Here is a 16,322-nt window from a genome sequence, read left to right as displayed (position 1 = left end):
GGATATTACTGCAACAGTTTTCTTAATTATCGATACCAAATTTATATGCTTATGTGAAACTGCAGATTGTCAGAGCCTAAAAAACCCAAACCAGGATCAATGCTGTCCTTATAAGGCTCCACTGTGGCTCTTTGCTGTGGTTGTGCAAATCATGACAGCTGATAAGCTCATATGGAATAACAGAGGGGGACAGAAGTCGACCACCACATCAAAGATTGTTCCACAAATCATTGTTTATTGCAGTTAGTCAGTCTATGACATTGTAGGGAGCTTTTAGCTAAATCAGCGATGCGTTTCAGCTTATAGCCATTATTAGCATTAGCAAATTTTGCCCCCTTAATGATACTGGTGACTTTTCCATCAGTATCCTGAGATCTGTTTTAGCATATTAAACTAAAAGTTTTCAAATGTGAGAAAATAAACAAGTAAAGAATGCAAATACTGATCTTTAGGTGGGTTTTTGCATTAGCAATTATTAGCAAGCCACTTTGCAACCCACCTTTTTCCAGCTTTTCCTCCTTTAAGTGACATACAGTACTCAGTTATTATCTTAGGCTTTTTGTACATGCCCACAAATGCACAGGAATGTTTCAAGAGACATGAGCTAGAGCTATACCACCAAATATAAATCTGTGTGGGTGGAAAGGCTCTTCTTATGAATATAGTCCTAAAATAAGTCTTAATTCTTCACAGAAAAGAATGGCCCAAACCACTATCAACTGGCTGTGCAACCATGAATATCACTTTAAAGCCTGAGCCATGAAATCTCTGCCCCAGTGATGAAATTCCAGTGATGATGTAAAGGCTCAAAAACTCTATCAAATATGATGCACTATGCATTAAGTGGTTAAACTTGAATGGTTTCTGTTTAAGCTCCACAGGGCTCAAAGTATCTGCTGCAAGGAAAATTGAAAGCTTTAATACTGAGGCTGTTCTTGAAAATATTTGCTTTGCTTGTTCTCAGCTGCTTCTTCTACACAGCACTTAACCTTTTCGCCCGTAACCGCAGTGAAGATCGCTCCATGAGGTGTGGTCACCGCAGCGTCTCATCAGCCTTGCAAATGGTTCATGATGAATAGCGCTGTGGTGCTATTGTTAGAAGACTAAATTAAAGGGATGAGTGTGGTGTTGGGATCCTCACGCCCTTCCTGTTTTAACCCCACGAGTGCAAGCCTCTGTCCTTTTCCATCTTCAGAGACGTGAAATCAAAGCCTCTCTGGTGTCCTGTGTTACAGAGCCGCAGGGCCCTGAGGAAAATGTCTGCATCACCCTCTGCCATTGTGTGTTCATGGATCCCATCCAAAGATTAGTGGAGGGGAGTTTATCCGACCTTTACTGTCATTCAAAATGAACTTAATATGCACTGCTCAAACAAAGCCACATCTGTCTTTGCCTGTGAAGGTAACGCGCATTCAGCCAAAGGATGTGAAGCCGGTTTGTCCCGTACTGACAAAAATATGGGACAAACTACTTTTGGGTCAGAAGAGACTAAAATCAATTCGCATCACTCGCCTAGATGTAATACTGCAAGACCTCTGTTGTTGTCATGACTGGAGTCCCTCTTTGTGCGGGTAGTTTTGCTCTGAACCATACAGTATGTCGTCATGATACATCACACTGCTCCACTCAAGATGCATAGTGATTTACAAGAGGTGATTAGGCCTCTTTGGAGTGCTATACTAACAGAGCTGATTGCTATTGAAACTTCTTAGCTGTAATTAAGTTACTTGAGCTTGACGTGAAAATAATCTGATTAGATGAGAAAAATGTCTGCTGGCCATAGTGAAGTTATTAGTGAATAAATGAACTCTGAAGGCAAAGGATTTGAGTACACTCACTTGACACTTCATTAGATACAACTTTGCACTCTTAGGTTGGGCCTCCTTTTGCCTTCCGAACTGCCTTAATTCCTCATTGAACAGATTCAACAAGATGCTGGAAGAATTTCTTATAGATTTTGATCCATATTGACATGACAGCATCACACAGTTGCTGGAGATTTGTCCGCTACAAATTCATAATGCAAATCTCTCAGTTCACCAGATCCCAAAATGTGCTCTGTTGAACTGGGATCTCGCGACTGTGGAGGCCTCTTGAGGGCTGTTTGAGGTTCAGTTTCTGAGCTTTATGACAAAAGACAAGCAACAATATTTAGATAGTATGGTCTTTTAACTTGGTGTGCCCAAGGTGTGCCATGGAAAGATCCCTAACATCATTGCAACATGTTTCTGACAATCCAAATATTGCAGCGGAAACTGAGACTCGTCAAACCATTTTTCCAATCTTTAATTGTCCAATTTTGTTGGGCCTCACTTTCCTGTTCTTTGCTCACAGAGGTAGAGGTTTCTCTGCTGCTTCAGTGTCGAACAGGTTGTTTGTTCTTCTGCATGCTTTCCTTTTAACAAGTCGTCATTTAAGTTACTGTTGCCCTTTTATCAGCTTAAAGCATTTCAGCCATTCATTTTCACCGGTTCTCTGTAGCTGGCAGAGATCGGGTGAAAATGACATTTTCACACACAGAGCTGCCGCTCGCTGGATATTTTTGATTTTTCTGACTTTTCCCTGTAAACCCTAGAGATGCTTGTGTGGGGAAATTCCATTAGATCAGCAGTTTCTGGAATACTCAGATTACCCCATCTGGTACCAAGTAAAGCAAATCACATTCAAAGTCACTTAAATCACCTTTCTTCCCCTTTCTGTCCGACAGGTCATCTTGTAAATGCAGTGAGCTGCTGCCATGTGTTTGACTGAATAGATATTTGCATGAATGAGCAATTAAACAGGTGCATCTAATGAAGTGGCCACATAGGTTGGATGTAGTTCAACAGACTCAAAAGAAAAGTCATTGAATTAAGAGTGCAGATGGCTACTGTTGTCAGCCAAGTGATCTCACTTATGCCAGTTTTATTAAATATTTGCGCAGCTTCTCTCTGGAGCCACTTTAATCTTTAACCTGCAAAGACCCCGATTACAAATCATTAACCTTTGACACGGAGACCATAAACTGCAATGTGCTCAATGGAGAATCCGGGCATTACCCCGTGTTGTTGCTCCCATTTCCACCTTTAAATGCCCAAAGAAACCAGCCAAATTACTTTTCCACTGCTGTATGCTTAAGTCTTTCTCAAAATCTTAAAAGGCTATAAATGTGTGATACATCACCAGCTTTTTCTTAATGCAATCACTGGGAAGTGGCTTTTTTTATTTATTTATTTTTTACATACAGAAAAAGATACTCCCACAGATTTCCACCCTTCGCTTGTCTCGTCCACATAAGAAAAAACCAAGATGGTGGTGGTCAAAATGCCAAAGTTGATGCTTCAAAGCAGTAGACGAAAAAAGGAGCAGACATCGCTTAAAGATAAAACAGGCAGTGATGCAAAAACAGTTGTTGAGCTGAAAGCAGCCACAGATGAATCAGAGTCGAGCTTTCTAAGTGCCGTGCAGGTCTTTAAATTATATTTGTGTATGCGGAAGATCTGAATCCCTGTTATCTCTCTCAGTCGTAATGTTACTGTCGTATCTAATTAGATTGCTCGCAAGTGTAGCAAATCCCTCTGCATTAGAGATTTACAGAGGGGAGCGATTTAACAGCTCGGCAGAGTAAAACGGCGCGACACCTGATGGTTTAATTGCCGTTTGATTTATTACCAGAACCTGGCTTGAGGCAGCAAAACCAATTTAGCTGCCAAAATATCTACTCATGACGCTGGGAATGTGTTTATCACACAACGGCATTTAAATAGGCCGTCTGCAGCATCAGGTCGGACGCTGTTCACACTGATACAAAGACAAATGTGTTCATTTTCACTGCTGCTGCTCCTGGGCACCACCGGATGATTTATGAATCTTTTATGTTTTACAAAGCTCTTTGATTTTGTAGTATGCCGACAGCGTGCTTAATTTGGAGTATTTTTGAGGAGGGGATTTGAGATTAAAAACTGGTAGTTGACGGATTGAGTGGGGTTCATACAGCTGTTCGAGAGCTGTTCATGTAAAACATTTTCTTTCTGTTTTTAATGTTGTTTATGAAAAGGGTTAATTATTAATCTTACTATGGTTAATGGCAAAGTAAACATGGCAGAAAAGCAGAACGCTCCTCTATTATTCTCACAAGAGCACTTGTGCTCATTATGGCCGACATCTCATTAAACTAAATGCTGTATGATGAGCAGGAATCTGAGAACCTCTGTCACTAATGAGTAGGCATGGAGAAGAAAAAGAGATGAGTCATGTGGTGATAATTGGCCAGCTGTAATCTGATCAGGAGGGGAAGAGAGATGATGAGATTTCTTCAAGTATTACTGCGTTTGGTATTCTGGGAACAGAACATAGCTGAGGCTCCTTGGAGCATTTGCTAAACTTTGCTTTCCTGTTTACATACAGTTACGGCTCGTATGCAGCTTGTAATCACAGCGTAGCAGATTTAACACTGCCAACTGATAATTTTTTTAAACAGTAATTTGATTTCAGATATGCGAGAAAGACATTAAAGGTCAAACTATCTGTCGTTGAGCCGATACTGGCTCCTCACAGATAAATCTAATATGATGAACGCTGCACTGTAAGTACAGTACTCACTTTTTAAATCAGATACAGAGAAAGGTGGTTGCCAGCTAGTTTGTAAAATACATTGCTGGGAAGTTACTAAATATTGACTTTATAATGTTCCCATTTTTGCTGTTGGAGCTGCGAGCTCCAAGGTCTACACTATCCATTCATCCACACATCCGTGTGTGCCTCCACAGCTCACCAGAATCAGTCCTCCTACAGTATTGGTCAGAATCTATACAAACTTGCACACATTCAAACTGTGCTCAAGGACAAAGTCGCATTTGTTGTTTTTCAGAAAATAACCAGTAAACTGTGAGGAATGTTGGGCCGGATGAGCTACTGCCTCATTGACCTTCTGGTCAATATTAAATACATTTTATTGTGAAAATATCAAATTAATTAACAGCAGCTGTATCAGTATGGAGGCTGTAGTTTCACTCTGACAGTCCTTGACTTTTCCCAGTAAGGAACCTGCTAGCACTTGTCAGCTAATTAAAATTTGAATACAATCTTATATATATGCTCTTGATGACGAACAGCAAGGCAGGCAAGACTGACGCTAATGACTTAATTATTGCTGTGCACTATAGTGTTTGTGGGGGTGCTGGGAAGCACCTCCCTCACTAAGGTGAAGCACACTCTTGCAGTGTCTGACAGGAAGTTTTGATTTTGTTGTGCTTTTGTTTTGAAGTCCACTAATCAATGTTCTTTTGATGTCAACTCCCTGAAGGCTGGATTCATGATGTGCACACATGATTACAGCCTAATGATGTTCACCTGATTGGAGTTCCCCAATTATCCTCTGTTCGTGGGGTAAACTATCAGATGAGAGCTGAGGGTGTGAATGGGCTGAATATTTAGTTTGATTTGATTTAGTTAATTTGTATATTATTTAACTGGGGTTTGATTGTAGTCAGATATATCACATCCTGCAAATTCTCATTTGTTTTTCTCTACCAATTGGCCGTTAAGCCCAAATCTCTCTGAATAGACAATATATTTGCTTGTGTTAACATAAGTTAATGTTAGATGTTAGCTTGTTGGTGAGTAGCCTTCAGTAATAGTAATAAATCACACAGCAATAGTACATCGAAGATGCTGCAGAGCACATAACCCAGGTAGCTACCACAACTAAAACAAGGTAGCTGCAGCAGGCTAACGTTAGTTTTTAAAATAGAACTTACTTCCAGATGTTTCTTTAGGTTGGAGTCTTCTGATGCTGAGAGCAGCTTGAGAGAGTTTTCATTGCACAGTCAGATTTTGCCCATCATCCCTTTCTTCTTTAAAGGTAAAGTGGTGTCAGAATTTCCAAGTATGAAATGCATTCCTGCCCGTGCACTGCTGGATCTGTTGTGCTGGCTCCGGGTCCATTGTGTAACTGACACCATCAACATTTATAGGATGCTCACATTAGAGCTTCTCATTGAGTGTTTTGTTTGAGTTTCCAGCAATGTGTGAAATTACCAAAATTAGAGAGAAGATAGCCAAACATAAGAAAGAGGAAAAGACCGCCGTGCAATCCATTTATTTCCACAACGTAACTGTATTCTAATTATCACCTATTTGAGCGGCAACTGTAACAGAATAAAGTTACTCATATTTCGTATTTTAAATACGTAACGCCGGTCCACATATTCCGTTATTGCCCAACACTGGTGCTAAACAGTCCCAATATTTTTATGTCACTATCAAGTTTGACAAGAAAGATGGATTTTACTGACATGGGATTTTATGAATGTAAATTTATTAAGCTCTCAGGAAGTGGTAGAAGGTTATCTGCTATATTTACTGCTACTTTAGTGCAAGTTTATACAGATAAATGAATCACAATATATTTCACCTCACCTCGACTTACTTTTGAATAAAGTGTAATGCTTTATATTAGTTTAAATAACCCAAAATTACAAGAAACTCCAAGTGATACACTAATCCTTCAATAATCTTATTCTAATTATATAATGCACATTACCACTGATTTTATTAGCAACATTTTGTACATTTACTTGAGTAAAAGTTTAATTTGACTTCAGTTTGATTTACTTTTATATTCCATTTATGCGATTGGGTGTGTGGCAACATTAGACCTAAACCTTGACAGCATTCAGGACCAAAACACTGGAGGAGGCGGCGTAATGGAGTCATGGCAGCAGCCAGCATGACTAGTCATGTAACTAAAAGCTAAATCCTAATGTAACAATTTTGTTGCTACGCTGTCTTGAAGTCATGCTTGGTTCACACTAACCTCTAAGTAAGCAGGACATGCTAAAAATTGAAGCTCGAAACAAAGAGCTGTCCCGCTGAGCTGCTTTTATACAGATACGTTTTCATTTTAGGTCTCAACATAATCAGTGAAGTTTTCTACAGGATTCTTTTCTATTTCTTAATTCTGGTAGTTTTGATTAACAAAGGTCTAAAAGTTCGTGTTATTTCGTCCTCATGCATCGCACTCAGATGCTCAGGCTCTGAACTCCAGCTCAGAGGGTAACACCATCATCCTGGGAGTTGACATGTTTACTGGTTTGTGTGTTATTGTTACTCCACTCACTTCAGACTTCCCACATCCGTTCTTTATGGGCTTTTAAAACGATTTAAAATATATATGTATGAATGGGAGCGTGATTGGCGAGCTGTAATCTGATCTGGAATGGGACTGAGATGATTAGATGTCTGCCCTCACATCTATCTGTATTAAGATGGATTGGATATTTCCCCTGGCAGCTTTGGGAATCGTAACAGCCCATGTTAAACAGACAAGCACACACATCCTTATGGCTGAAAAATGGTTTATGGGTATTCAACTGTTCCAAGAAAGCTTGGTGTATTGGTTGGTGGTATGAGATACAGTCATGCCCCAGGGAAAATGGTGGTGAAAGGAAGTCTGGGAAAGCTCTGAGACTGGAAACTGTGACCTGACCTACTGTTCAGGAAGTGGTTTGGGAGCTTTTGTAGGTCATATGTTTGCTTGTTTTTAGCATGAGGGCTGTCACATCTTGGCGTGTGTAAAGAAACAGTCCAGCACAGTAATGTTTTCATTTCCACAGTTGGAGAAATTAGCTGACTGGCATTTAAAAAAGCAACAAAAAATGCTGGCTGTTTCCATGAAACTGCTTTCAGATTCATCAGTACTTTAAAATGAGGTGAAATCTCTCAAGTTAATAAAAACGTTGAATACATTTGTGTCAGCGCTGTAAGCATCAAGCTGCCACGCTGCTGTACGCCTTTCTCTCATCTGTCCATCACTTTATGTTGACTTTAACCATTCTTAAATAATTTAGTTCCTGCAGAAGCTTTTCAGATTCTCAGAAGTAATCCTCGAACCAGGGGGTAATGGATCTGCAAAGCTGCATAAATAAAACGTCTTCATTTCCTCAGTTTCCGTTTAACTGCTGAGAGGATTTGCAGGAACCATAAATCGATAATTAAAGGAGAGCGAGCTGTGACCTGTAATCCTGTCAACGTCTCTGAAATAAATGGTTATGATATTGACTAAGGGGTGGGGCCGGCTGCACAAATAGTAATCCTCTAGTCATCTAAACTAGTAATGAATCTTACAATCTCAAAGTTGTTGACAGAATCAGAACAAAATTGTCCGTTTTGTTTTACAGATTCCTGGTAAGTGTTACTCTTTACAAGCTTTTGGGGAGAACATTATGTGTAAATTGCTGCTTCTTATCTGCCAACAAAGCAGCAGAGTGGCCATTTTTTTCTAAACCAAATGCAATAAAACCCCAGAAATGTCTTGTTAATGATTCATCCCTTTTCTGTTCACATAAAACATAAAAGCAGCCAATGTACTACAAGTCTGATGGCATCAATCTGCACAGGCAAATGCTATGATCTGTCTAAACCAGATCCAACACTGAATTCTGTGTGAAATTCAATTGCTGCTGATTATTTTTAATCACATTTGCCAGTATTTCTGAGCTCTCGCGGGTATTATAGAAATAAAGTTATCCGTGAAGTCATATTAATATCAAACCCATGCGTCCAAATATGTGGTAACATTTTCCACCTGGTAGAAGGCAGCTGTACTTAACATTAACCCTCTGATCCCCCAGCTACTGCTCTCTTTAGATAATCTTCACTAAATCAAGGGGAAAATGTAGCTCAGTTTAGCTCAGTTTGTATGCTGGTTTGTCATGTAGTAGCTTTCAGTTACACAGCAATGACTGCAAGGTGTCCAGGTCCGATACTGCAAAGCAAGCCCAAATCATCACCCCTCCACCACCAACAACTCAACAGTTGGTGTGATGTGTTTGTGCTGATGTGCAGCATTTGGCAGTTTGCTTTATGGCCACAGATCTCCACTTTAGTCTCATCTGCTCAAAGCACATTTTTCTGGAAATCTTGTGCTTTGTTTAGGTGCACCTTTATAGAAAGGAAAGAGTTTCTCTTGGTAACCCTTTCAGACAAGCCATACTTGTTGAGTCTTTTTAGTTTTTTATCGTACTGTCATGAACTTTAACATTTAACCTGCTGACTGACACTTGTAGAGTTTGTAGCTCTTGGTTTTGTTTTGTTTTTTTGTAATTTCCCTGATCATTGCACAGTCTGAGCACAGACATCATCCTGGTGCAATTGTTAAACTCTATTAATGCCCACACTTTAACAGAGGTGGTCACACTGCTACTTACCTTCTTTGTTCCTAGAGAAACAGCGTGGGTGGTTTACACAAGACTGAAAACAGTCTTGTGTAAACTTTATTTCTCATATCTGTATATATAGTATTTCAAGTTTTCTATTATTACATTTTTATTTTCTCGCTTCTATTATTTGTTTTTAAGGCAGTTCCCATGTAACCGTTTCTCCTCCAGTCTTATCAGCACAGCTGGCTGTGTGACATGACCCAACGTGACACGAACACAATAGGTACAGGACTTGACTGCAGAGCCACAGCTCTGGGAGAGACAGCGAAGAGGTGTTTTTTTGTGGCTGAAAGGAACTAAAGAGCTGTGGGTGTTCATCTGATGGTCATGAGGAATCAATAGAGACTGTTCAATGAGTAACACAACACTGGTTCAGAACAGGGGCATGGGCGCCACTAATTGCTCTTGCTTTGTTTGCAATTAGTCCAACATTCTGCCGCTAATGTGATTAGGTCACTTCAGATAAAAGAAGCTTTTGGCAAACACCTACTACGGATGGTGTGTCTGACGTAAATCTGAAACCTCTGTCATCCATCAGCTCGCAGCTGCCCTATGAAGTCTGAGCTGAACAATTTGATAAGATCAGATCTGTTTTTTGTTACTTTGACTCCAGCTGCGGTCAGTTGTTGGGAAATGTCAAGTTGTGAAGAAACCGTTAGCAGCTGAAGACATTATAAGGCAATAGTTAATATAAAGAGAATTTTTCAACCAGCCACATGATGCAGGCTATGTGACACCAGAGAATAAACACCAGAGAAAATATAAAACAGCGGCTCTACTCTGATCTACTTTCCATCGCTACACACAGCCTGTTTTATTTGTGGCTAAGGAGCGGTAATGTTGTAGCCAGTGACACTGACAAAAGTCAATGCAGGAGTTATAAGCTGCTGTAGAATAAACACAATTTAAGCTGATTAATATTAGCTGATGCTAGCAAGCACATACTGCTTATTATTGGTTTATTACCTCTAAGACTTTACTGCTATTGCCAAACAGCAGCCTGTTTTTAATGCTTAGTTTATTTTTTTTGGTCCCAGTTATGCTAAATGTGTAGCAGACAGCAACATTAGTTACCATGTATTTGAAGATTGATCTAGTCCACAGTGGGCCTTCACCAAAGCAGACCAGGACATTGCTTCATGGTCCTTGGGTCTTTTTCATTATTTTGAATTCTCAGTTGATATAGTCGAGTTGGTTGAGTTTTGAATTACAGTTTTGAGGCCTTATTATGAATTCAAATGTAATATTAGGCTTAAATTATATTGTATTACATCTGTATCTTGTTGATTTTCAAATTCCTGTTAAGACTGCTTTACTGTTCTAGAGGTTTTCTTGGTCATTATTTGGCTTCAGTTCCTATTTTGAATTAAACTTGCTTCCTGTTTTACTCTGTTGTTTTTCTTTTGTGTCTTGTTTTGGATTTGCCTTAACATCTGTTTGATTCTTAGGTTGGTTTTTTTTCTTTTCTTTTTTTTTTTTTTAAATTTCATATGGGGCGATCGTGGCTCAAGGGTTGGCAGTTCGTCTTGTAACCGGAAGGTTGCCGGTTCGAGCCCCGGCTCGGACAGTTTCGGTCGTTGTGTCCTTGGGCAAGACACTTCACCTACCGCCTACTGGTGTTGGCCAGAGGGGCCGATGGCGCGATATGGCAGCCTCGCTTCTGTCAGTCTGCCCCAGGGCAGCTGTGGCTACAACTGTAGCTGCCTCCACCAGTGTGTGAGAGTAAATGAATAGTGGCATTGAAACGCGCTTTGGGTGCCTTGAAAAGCGCTATATAAATCCAATCCATTATTATTTTTATTATTAAATTTCATTCCGTCTCCCCTTTAGCATCACCTGGATATTACCAACCACCATACAAACAGATGTGTGTTCAGGGTGTTCCTGCTTATGCAAATTCAGTCATTTAAAAAAAAAAAAAAAAAAAATAGTCGGCCACTCACTTTAGTATTCTGATTTCTGATTTGAAATTTGTGGCCGGAAGGTCATTATTCCTGCTGGACTGTTTTTTGTTTTTGTTTTTTAAATGCCAGTTTTTGATCACACCTTTCAAAACATAATAACACATAATAACGCTGCTAAAAGCATAAATGCAACTCTAATTCAGAGTCGCTGCAAAATGTGTGGCTCCATTTTAGCCAAAGCAACGCCTCTATCAGACTGTTAAAAAAAAGAAAAAAGGATCAAACTAGAAAATGGTATCCACATAAGCAATATGTGATGAGCACAGAAAGGCTTTTTTGTAAATGCCAGCGCTGTTATCAGCTTTCCTCTCTCTGCACACAGTCAGTAAATCACCTGTTTTTGTGTTCTGGTCAGCTTGGCGATACCTTGCACATTATTCTGTTTGCAATCCTTCAGTGAATCTGGGCCACAATGTGCACTGATGCACATTAACAAAGGCTCCTCTCTGCCGTGTGTACCTTTCTTTCCCGTGGAAGTGAAAAGCAGGAGATAGAGTTACATCTAATGAGAAAAGGACTTCACACCCCATTGGTTTTTCTCGCCACCTGGAATCCAGGCCACCGCCACTAAAACCTCAACGGCAAAATTAGGGTTGAACGGGAAAAGGAAAAGTGCTCCGAGAATAAATATGCACGCTCGTCTGCTTTGTCAACAGCAAATTGACAAATTACCTGCCACTGTTCTGTTTTCACTGCGTTCAGGGGATAATTGAACGTTACATGACCCGGACTCCCTTTGCCTAAAAACACATTGAATTTGTTAGCGAGAAAGGGAGGCTGTGATTTCCTGAGGAACAAAATCAGCAAGACAGGAATGATGAACGCTGAAGTAAAAGACCAATTTGGCTGATAAAAGGGTAAAGCTTTGCAGTCTGCCTCATGCGTGAAAGTTACTGTCCTGAGCTCAAAGGCACTGGCTCACCTTCACTCCTTTTTTCATTGTGGATTTTCTTCCTTTACTTGGTTAATTGGAAGACAGGCCTGTTTTTTCAAGTTCAAAGGAGGAACTGTTCCTTCATGAGCTCTTTTCCATAAGTAGGAGCTCAGTAAGCTGACATGATTACACAGAGACCCACCTGGACTCATGAAAGCCAGGCAGTCCCAATGGCAGTGAGTCGAAGCTAATTAAAAAGTGTGAAGAGACTTGGGTGGCTTTAATGTTGCTTTAACATATTTGTTACTAAAAATTCATTTATAATATAAGTTCTAAAGCCATACTGTTTTATTTATACCACTGTGAAGAAAGTTAAATGCTGATAAAAGAACAAAGTTACCCTACTTTTACCTTTAAGAACACGGATTGACAAATCAATCCGGTGAACGCCTGGTAGGTCAGTAAAGCTTAGCATGTCGATATTGAGCCAAAGTGCAAAACTCAGCTCATTTAAATGGTCCAGCTTTAGGTGAATGAAGTAAATAGACTTACAGTCTTCCTGTGGAACGTCTTTGAACTTCATGAAGGGTGGTCGTGGCTCAGGAGGTAGAGCTGCTCATCTTCCAGTTGGGAGGTTGGTGGTTCGAACTGGGGGGCCAAAGTATCCCTGTGTGAGTTAATTGGTGTGTGAACGTTAGAACTTAAATGCAGGGGAAGACTGTATAAATACATGGACACAATCAAACAAGCACCAAAGCGCTACGTGAGAAACGGTCCATTTAGATGCTGAATGGTGAATCTCAAGCCACCTGTCATTTCTTTATAGTTTACTAGGAAAATGTGAAATACCTGTACTGATTTATTTATCTAGAAATGGTCAGGTACAAGGACGGGATGGAACATGAGTGAAAAAGCAGCCAATGTCCAAATAAAGACTAAAAGACATAACTTCACACTGACCACTTTACGCAATCAACCTCAATTATCAAAGTAAACAGAAAATAACAAAAAGGCAAGGCTAAAACTAAGACATGAAGGTTCATATTAACCCCAATAAAAGAGCAGAGAAGGCACTGGAACACAAGAGACAGAGGGAGGCAAAGACAGTGAAACACAACATTAGAAGCAAAAGAATCAACAAAAGGAACCAAAATTCAGCAAATACTAGACAAAACCTTTGGACCATGACAGAGATGCCCACCTCCTACAGCTGAATCCATATTTCACTGACAGACGAGAGTGGTTTCAATCATTTCATTTCACTCTGAGTGAAAGTGAATGAGCTCATAGCCACCACATTTATTTTCTCTGCTAATCTCTTTACATAAAGTAAACTGATACAGCAGGTCTCTTTTTCAGTGACATCACCCCTCCCCAACAACTGAACTAAAAGGAGAAATGTTGCAGCATTCAGCTAACTGAACACATTTTACACCAGTGTTTACAGGTCATTTTACTCTGAGAAAGAGAGTTTGGTGTGTGGCTGTGCCTGATAAACAGGGAAGGGCTGTCTAATTCAGCCTGCATAAATGACATTTCTGTGCGGCAGATTGCTTGTTGATGGTAAACCATTAAGACAGTGAGTCACTGGCTCACTGGGGATGTTTTTTTAAAGGAAGGCTGATACTGTCAAAGGCAGGCCAACAATCCTGTCTCAGAGAAGAAGATGCTCTTGATAAAACCTGAGAGCTGATGTTTCAAGGTTGTTTGAACTCTGTCTTAATGAGCTGGACGTTTTCCAGTGGGTATTAGCATTTAGATGAAATGTGTGTTAAAGTGGTTTGGATCTTATGGACTGTCGGTGCGTTAGCCACAGCTGATTTTCTGAGAATACATGTTAGTGGATGTACATATTAGGGCTGTAGATTGAGCTTCACTATTATAAACAAATGGTCATCAATTTTTAGTTAATTTCATCTACGTAGTAAAAAGTGTATTCATGAATCAGTATGCAGTCTATTTAAAAAAGAAAACTATTTAATACTTAAAATCAAACTGCCACCCTGCTGTGTGTCTCGTGTGCTGATTTCATATGCTGAACACATTTGTCCTGTGGTTCTTTGCAGCTCTGGTGGTGAGATTTCTGACCAGACGCTTCATCTGGGAGTATGACCCCACACTTGGTAAGACAGCCCAAGAAACGTGTATCCCCTCCTGCTGCTGTTACTGCCATCTCCTGTATCTGCAGAAATTGCACACTGTCAATTTTATGGTTTTATATGAAGTTCTTATAATACATGTAGTCCTTAACTAAGTTGATTATTTAAAGCTATCCTCAGGTGTAAAAAACACACAGCAGATTCCACTAATTTTACAAAACCTAAGCCAGTTACTTGTAGAACCACCTTTAGCAGCAATAACTTGAAGTAATGGTTTTCTGTATGACTTTGTCATACAAGTGTTATATGGCACAGGTGTCTTAAAGTCCCAGCACAGCAATTCAGTCAGTTCAAGGTCTGGTCTTTGACTGGACCATTGCAACACCTTGATTCTTTTCTGCCATGCTACCGCTAATGTGAAATCTTCTGTAACTAGCCTAGCATTACTTTTAGCTTTGTGCCCTCTGTTACGTTTCGGTGTTGTCAGTGTGTTGTTTTTGGCGTGACTGTTATGTGTTTCCTGTTTTACTTTGAAAGTCTGTGTTATCTTAGTCTTTTCAGTTTACGTTTCCCTGTCTCGTCAGTTCTGAGTTGCCCCAGCTGTGTTTCCCTCTTGTTGTCCATTTTCCTGATTGCTCCCTCTAGGTATTTAAACCCTGTGTTTCAGTGTGTCATGGTCGCGATCTTCCCCCCCGTTGTAAATAGTTTGACGTTTTGTGTTTTGATGTAAATAAATTCGTTTTGAGACACTTTTTGGGATTTTGGTGGAGAGCCTTAGTGTTTTTTTCTTCGTAGTTTTATTTTCCTTATCTTTGCTTTTCTACGTTGCACCCCGGTTGCCTAGGCCGGGGTGTAACACCTCTTTCTGTAAGTTTAGCCAAAAATTGAAAGCAGGAGAAACATCTTGTTCAGGCATTTTTCCTGCATGAACCTCTCTAAAGATGACATAATGAAAATGTGTTTGCTTTTGGCACAGCTAGGGTAATGGCTTTCCCCAGCTAGTTTCCAGCTTTTAATCTAAGGTAAGCTAGCTGCTGCTCATTTTAGTTTTCATAGTTAGCATAGATTCATATTAGTGCTGTTAGCGTTAATCTCGTTAAAATAACGTTAATTCCATAACTGCATTAATGCGGCAAATCTTCGTTAGCGAGTTAACGTGGATTGCCCCGCATGTGGGGCTGGACGGCGCTAACGCGTTGACACCCTGCGATGAGAGATTTAACGAGATTAACGCAGACAGCACTAATATATACCAAATCTCCTCATCTAACAGGAAAAAGAGAAAATGGAAATTCTAGGTGCAGGAGTTATATCATGGGCACTATCATGGCCAGCACAGAGCTAGCACTTTAATCTTCTGCACAAATGTTTATCTGGTGAAAACAGAATAAAAGCAATAATTGATTCATTAAAAATTCTGGGATAAAGTGCTGAAACTGCTACAACTCAGCGTAATGTAAAATTGTTGTTGGGGGGTTTCTCTTATCAGTGCATTATATACAGTAGAACTGGCCTTTTCATACTCTGGTTGAACCAGTTCTCTACATTGTAATTATGGGACACAAAGTGCCTCCTCTATAATGTGCTTTTCATTTCCTGGCTGTGCTTGGCAGGTCAGCGCCTCTGGACTGTTCACATGATGCTCCTTCAATAGCCTGCCTGTTCTTAGCAATACATGGTGCAGTACAGTGCAATCACCAACATAAAGCAGACCGCACTCAGGAGCATAATTAATCCATTTTCATATAATAACATAATGATCACAGTCATTATGGCCTCTGTGTGACATCTCAACATATGCCTGTGAGACTGCTGAGATATGTTCAGGTGTTAGACCAACAAAGAGGAAACACTTTAAAGCGATATGATTCTGGATTTCTTTTACATTTAGCATACGTGGCATTTAGATCATACTCAGCTGCCACCCATCCACATCTTACTACTTTTTTACAGTATAATGTATTGCCACTGTGCCAGCTTCATATTACACGTCTGCTGTTTAAACTCAAAGTAGGGAATGTGGTAGAAATCAGGAAAAGAGCAATAACTGCTTCCTTGGTTACAACAAGAGGTTACGTCACAACCCCTTGAGGTCTGTAATGGAAATAACAGCACCGCTGGAGGGTGTCTGTGACCAATCAGACTGCCTGGATGAAATTACCCTCAAAGTGCTCAAAACATCATT

General features: G+C 40.1%; 1 protein-coding gene across 2 annotated transcripts in view; it reads left to right on the top strand.

Annotated features, from left to right (window-relative positions):
- The window catches only part of rerg (RAS-like, estrogen-regulated, growth inhibitor), a 52,354-nt gene that overhangs the window by 23,748 nt on the left and 12,284 nt on the right, over positions 1-16,322 (top strand). For both annotated transcript variants that reach the window (XM_085436772.1, XM_085436773.1), the window contains exon 3: positions 14,105-14,161. In XM_085436772.1, the coding sequence (XP_085292898.1) occupies positions 14,105-14,161 (57 nt within the window). The remainder of the gene's footprint in view (positions 1-14,104; positions 14,162-16,322) is intronic.

This window comes from Copadichromis virginalis, linkage group LG17 (assembly GCF_057382275.1).
Source record: "Copadichromis virginalis isolate Kocher_CV1m ecotype Utaka linkage group LG17, C_Virginalis_male_GT1.1, whole genome shotgun sequence".
Lineage (NCBI taxonomy): Eukaryota > Metazoa > Chordata > Actinopteri > Cichliformes > Cichlidae > Copadichromis > Copadichromis virginalis.
The sequence above is the reverse complement of the archived record's forward strand: the minus strand, read 5'-3'. Positions and strand labels throughout refer to the sequence as shown.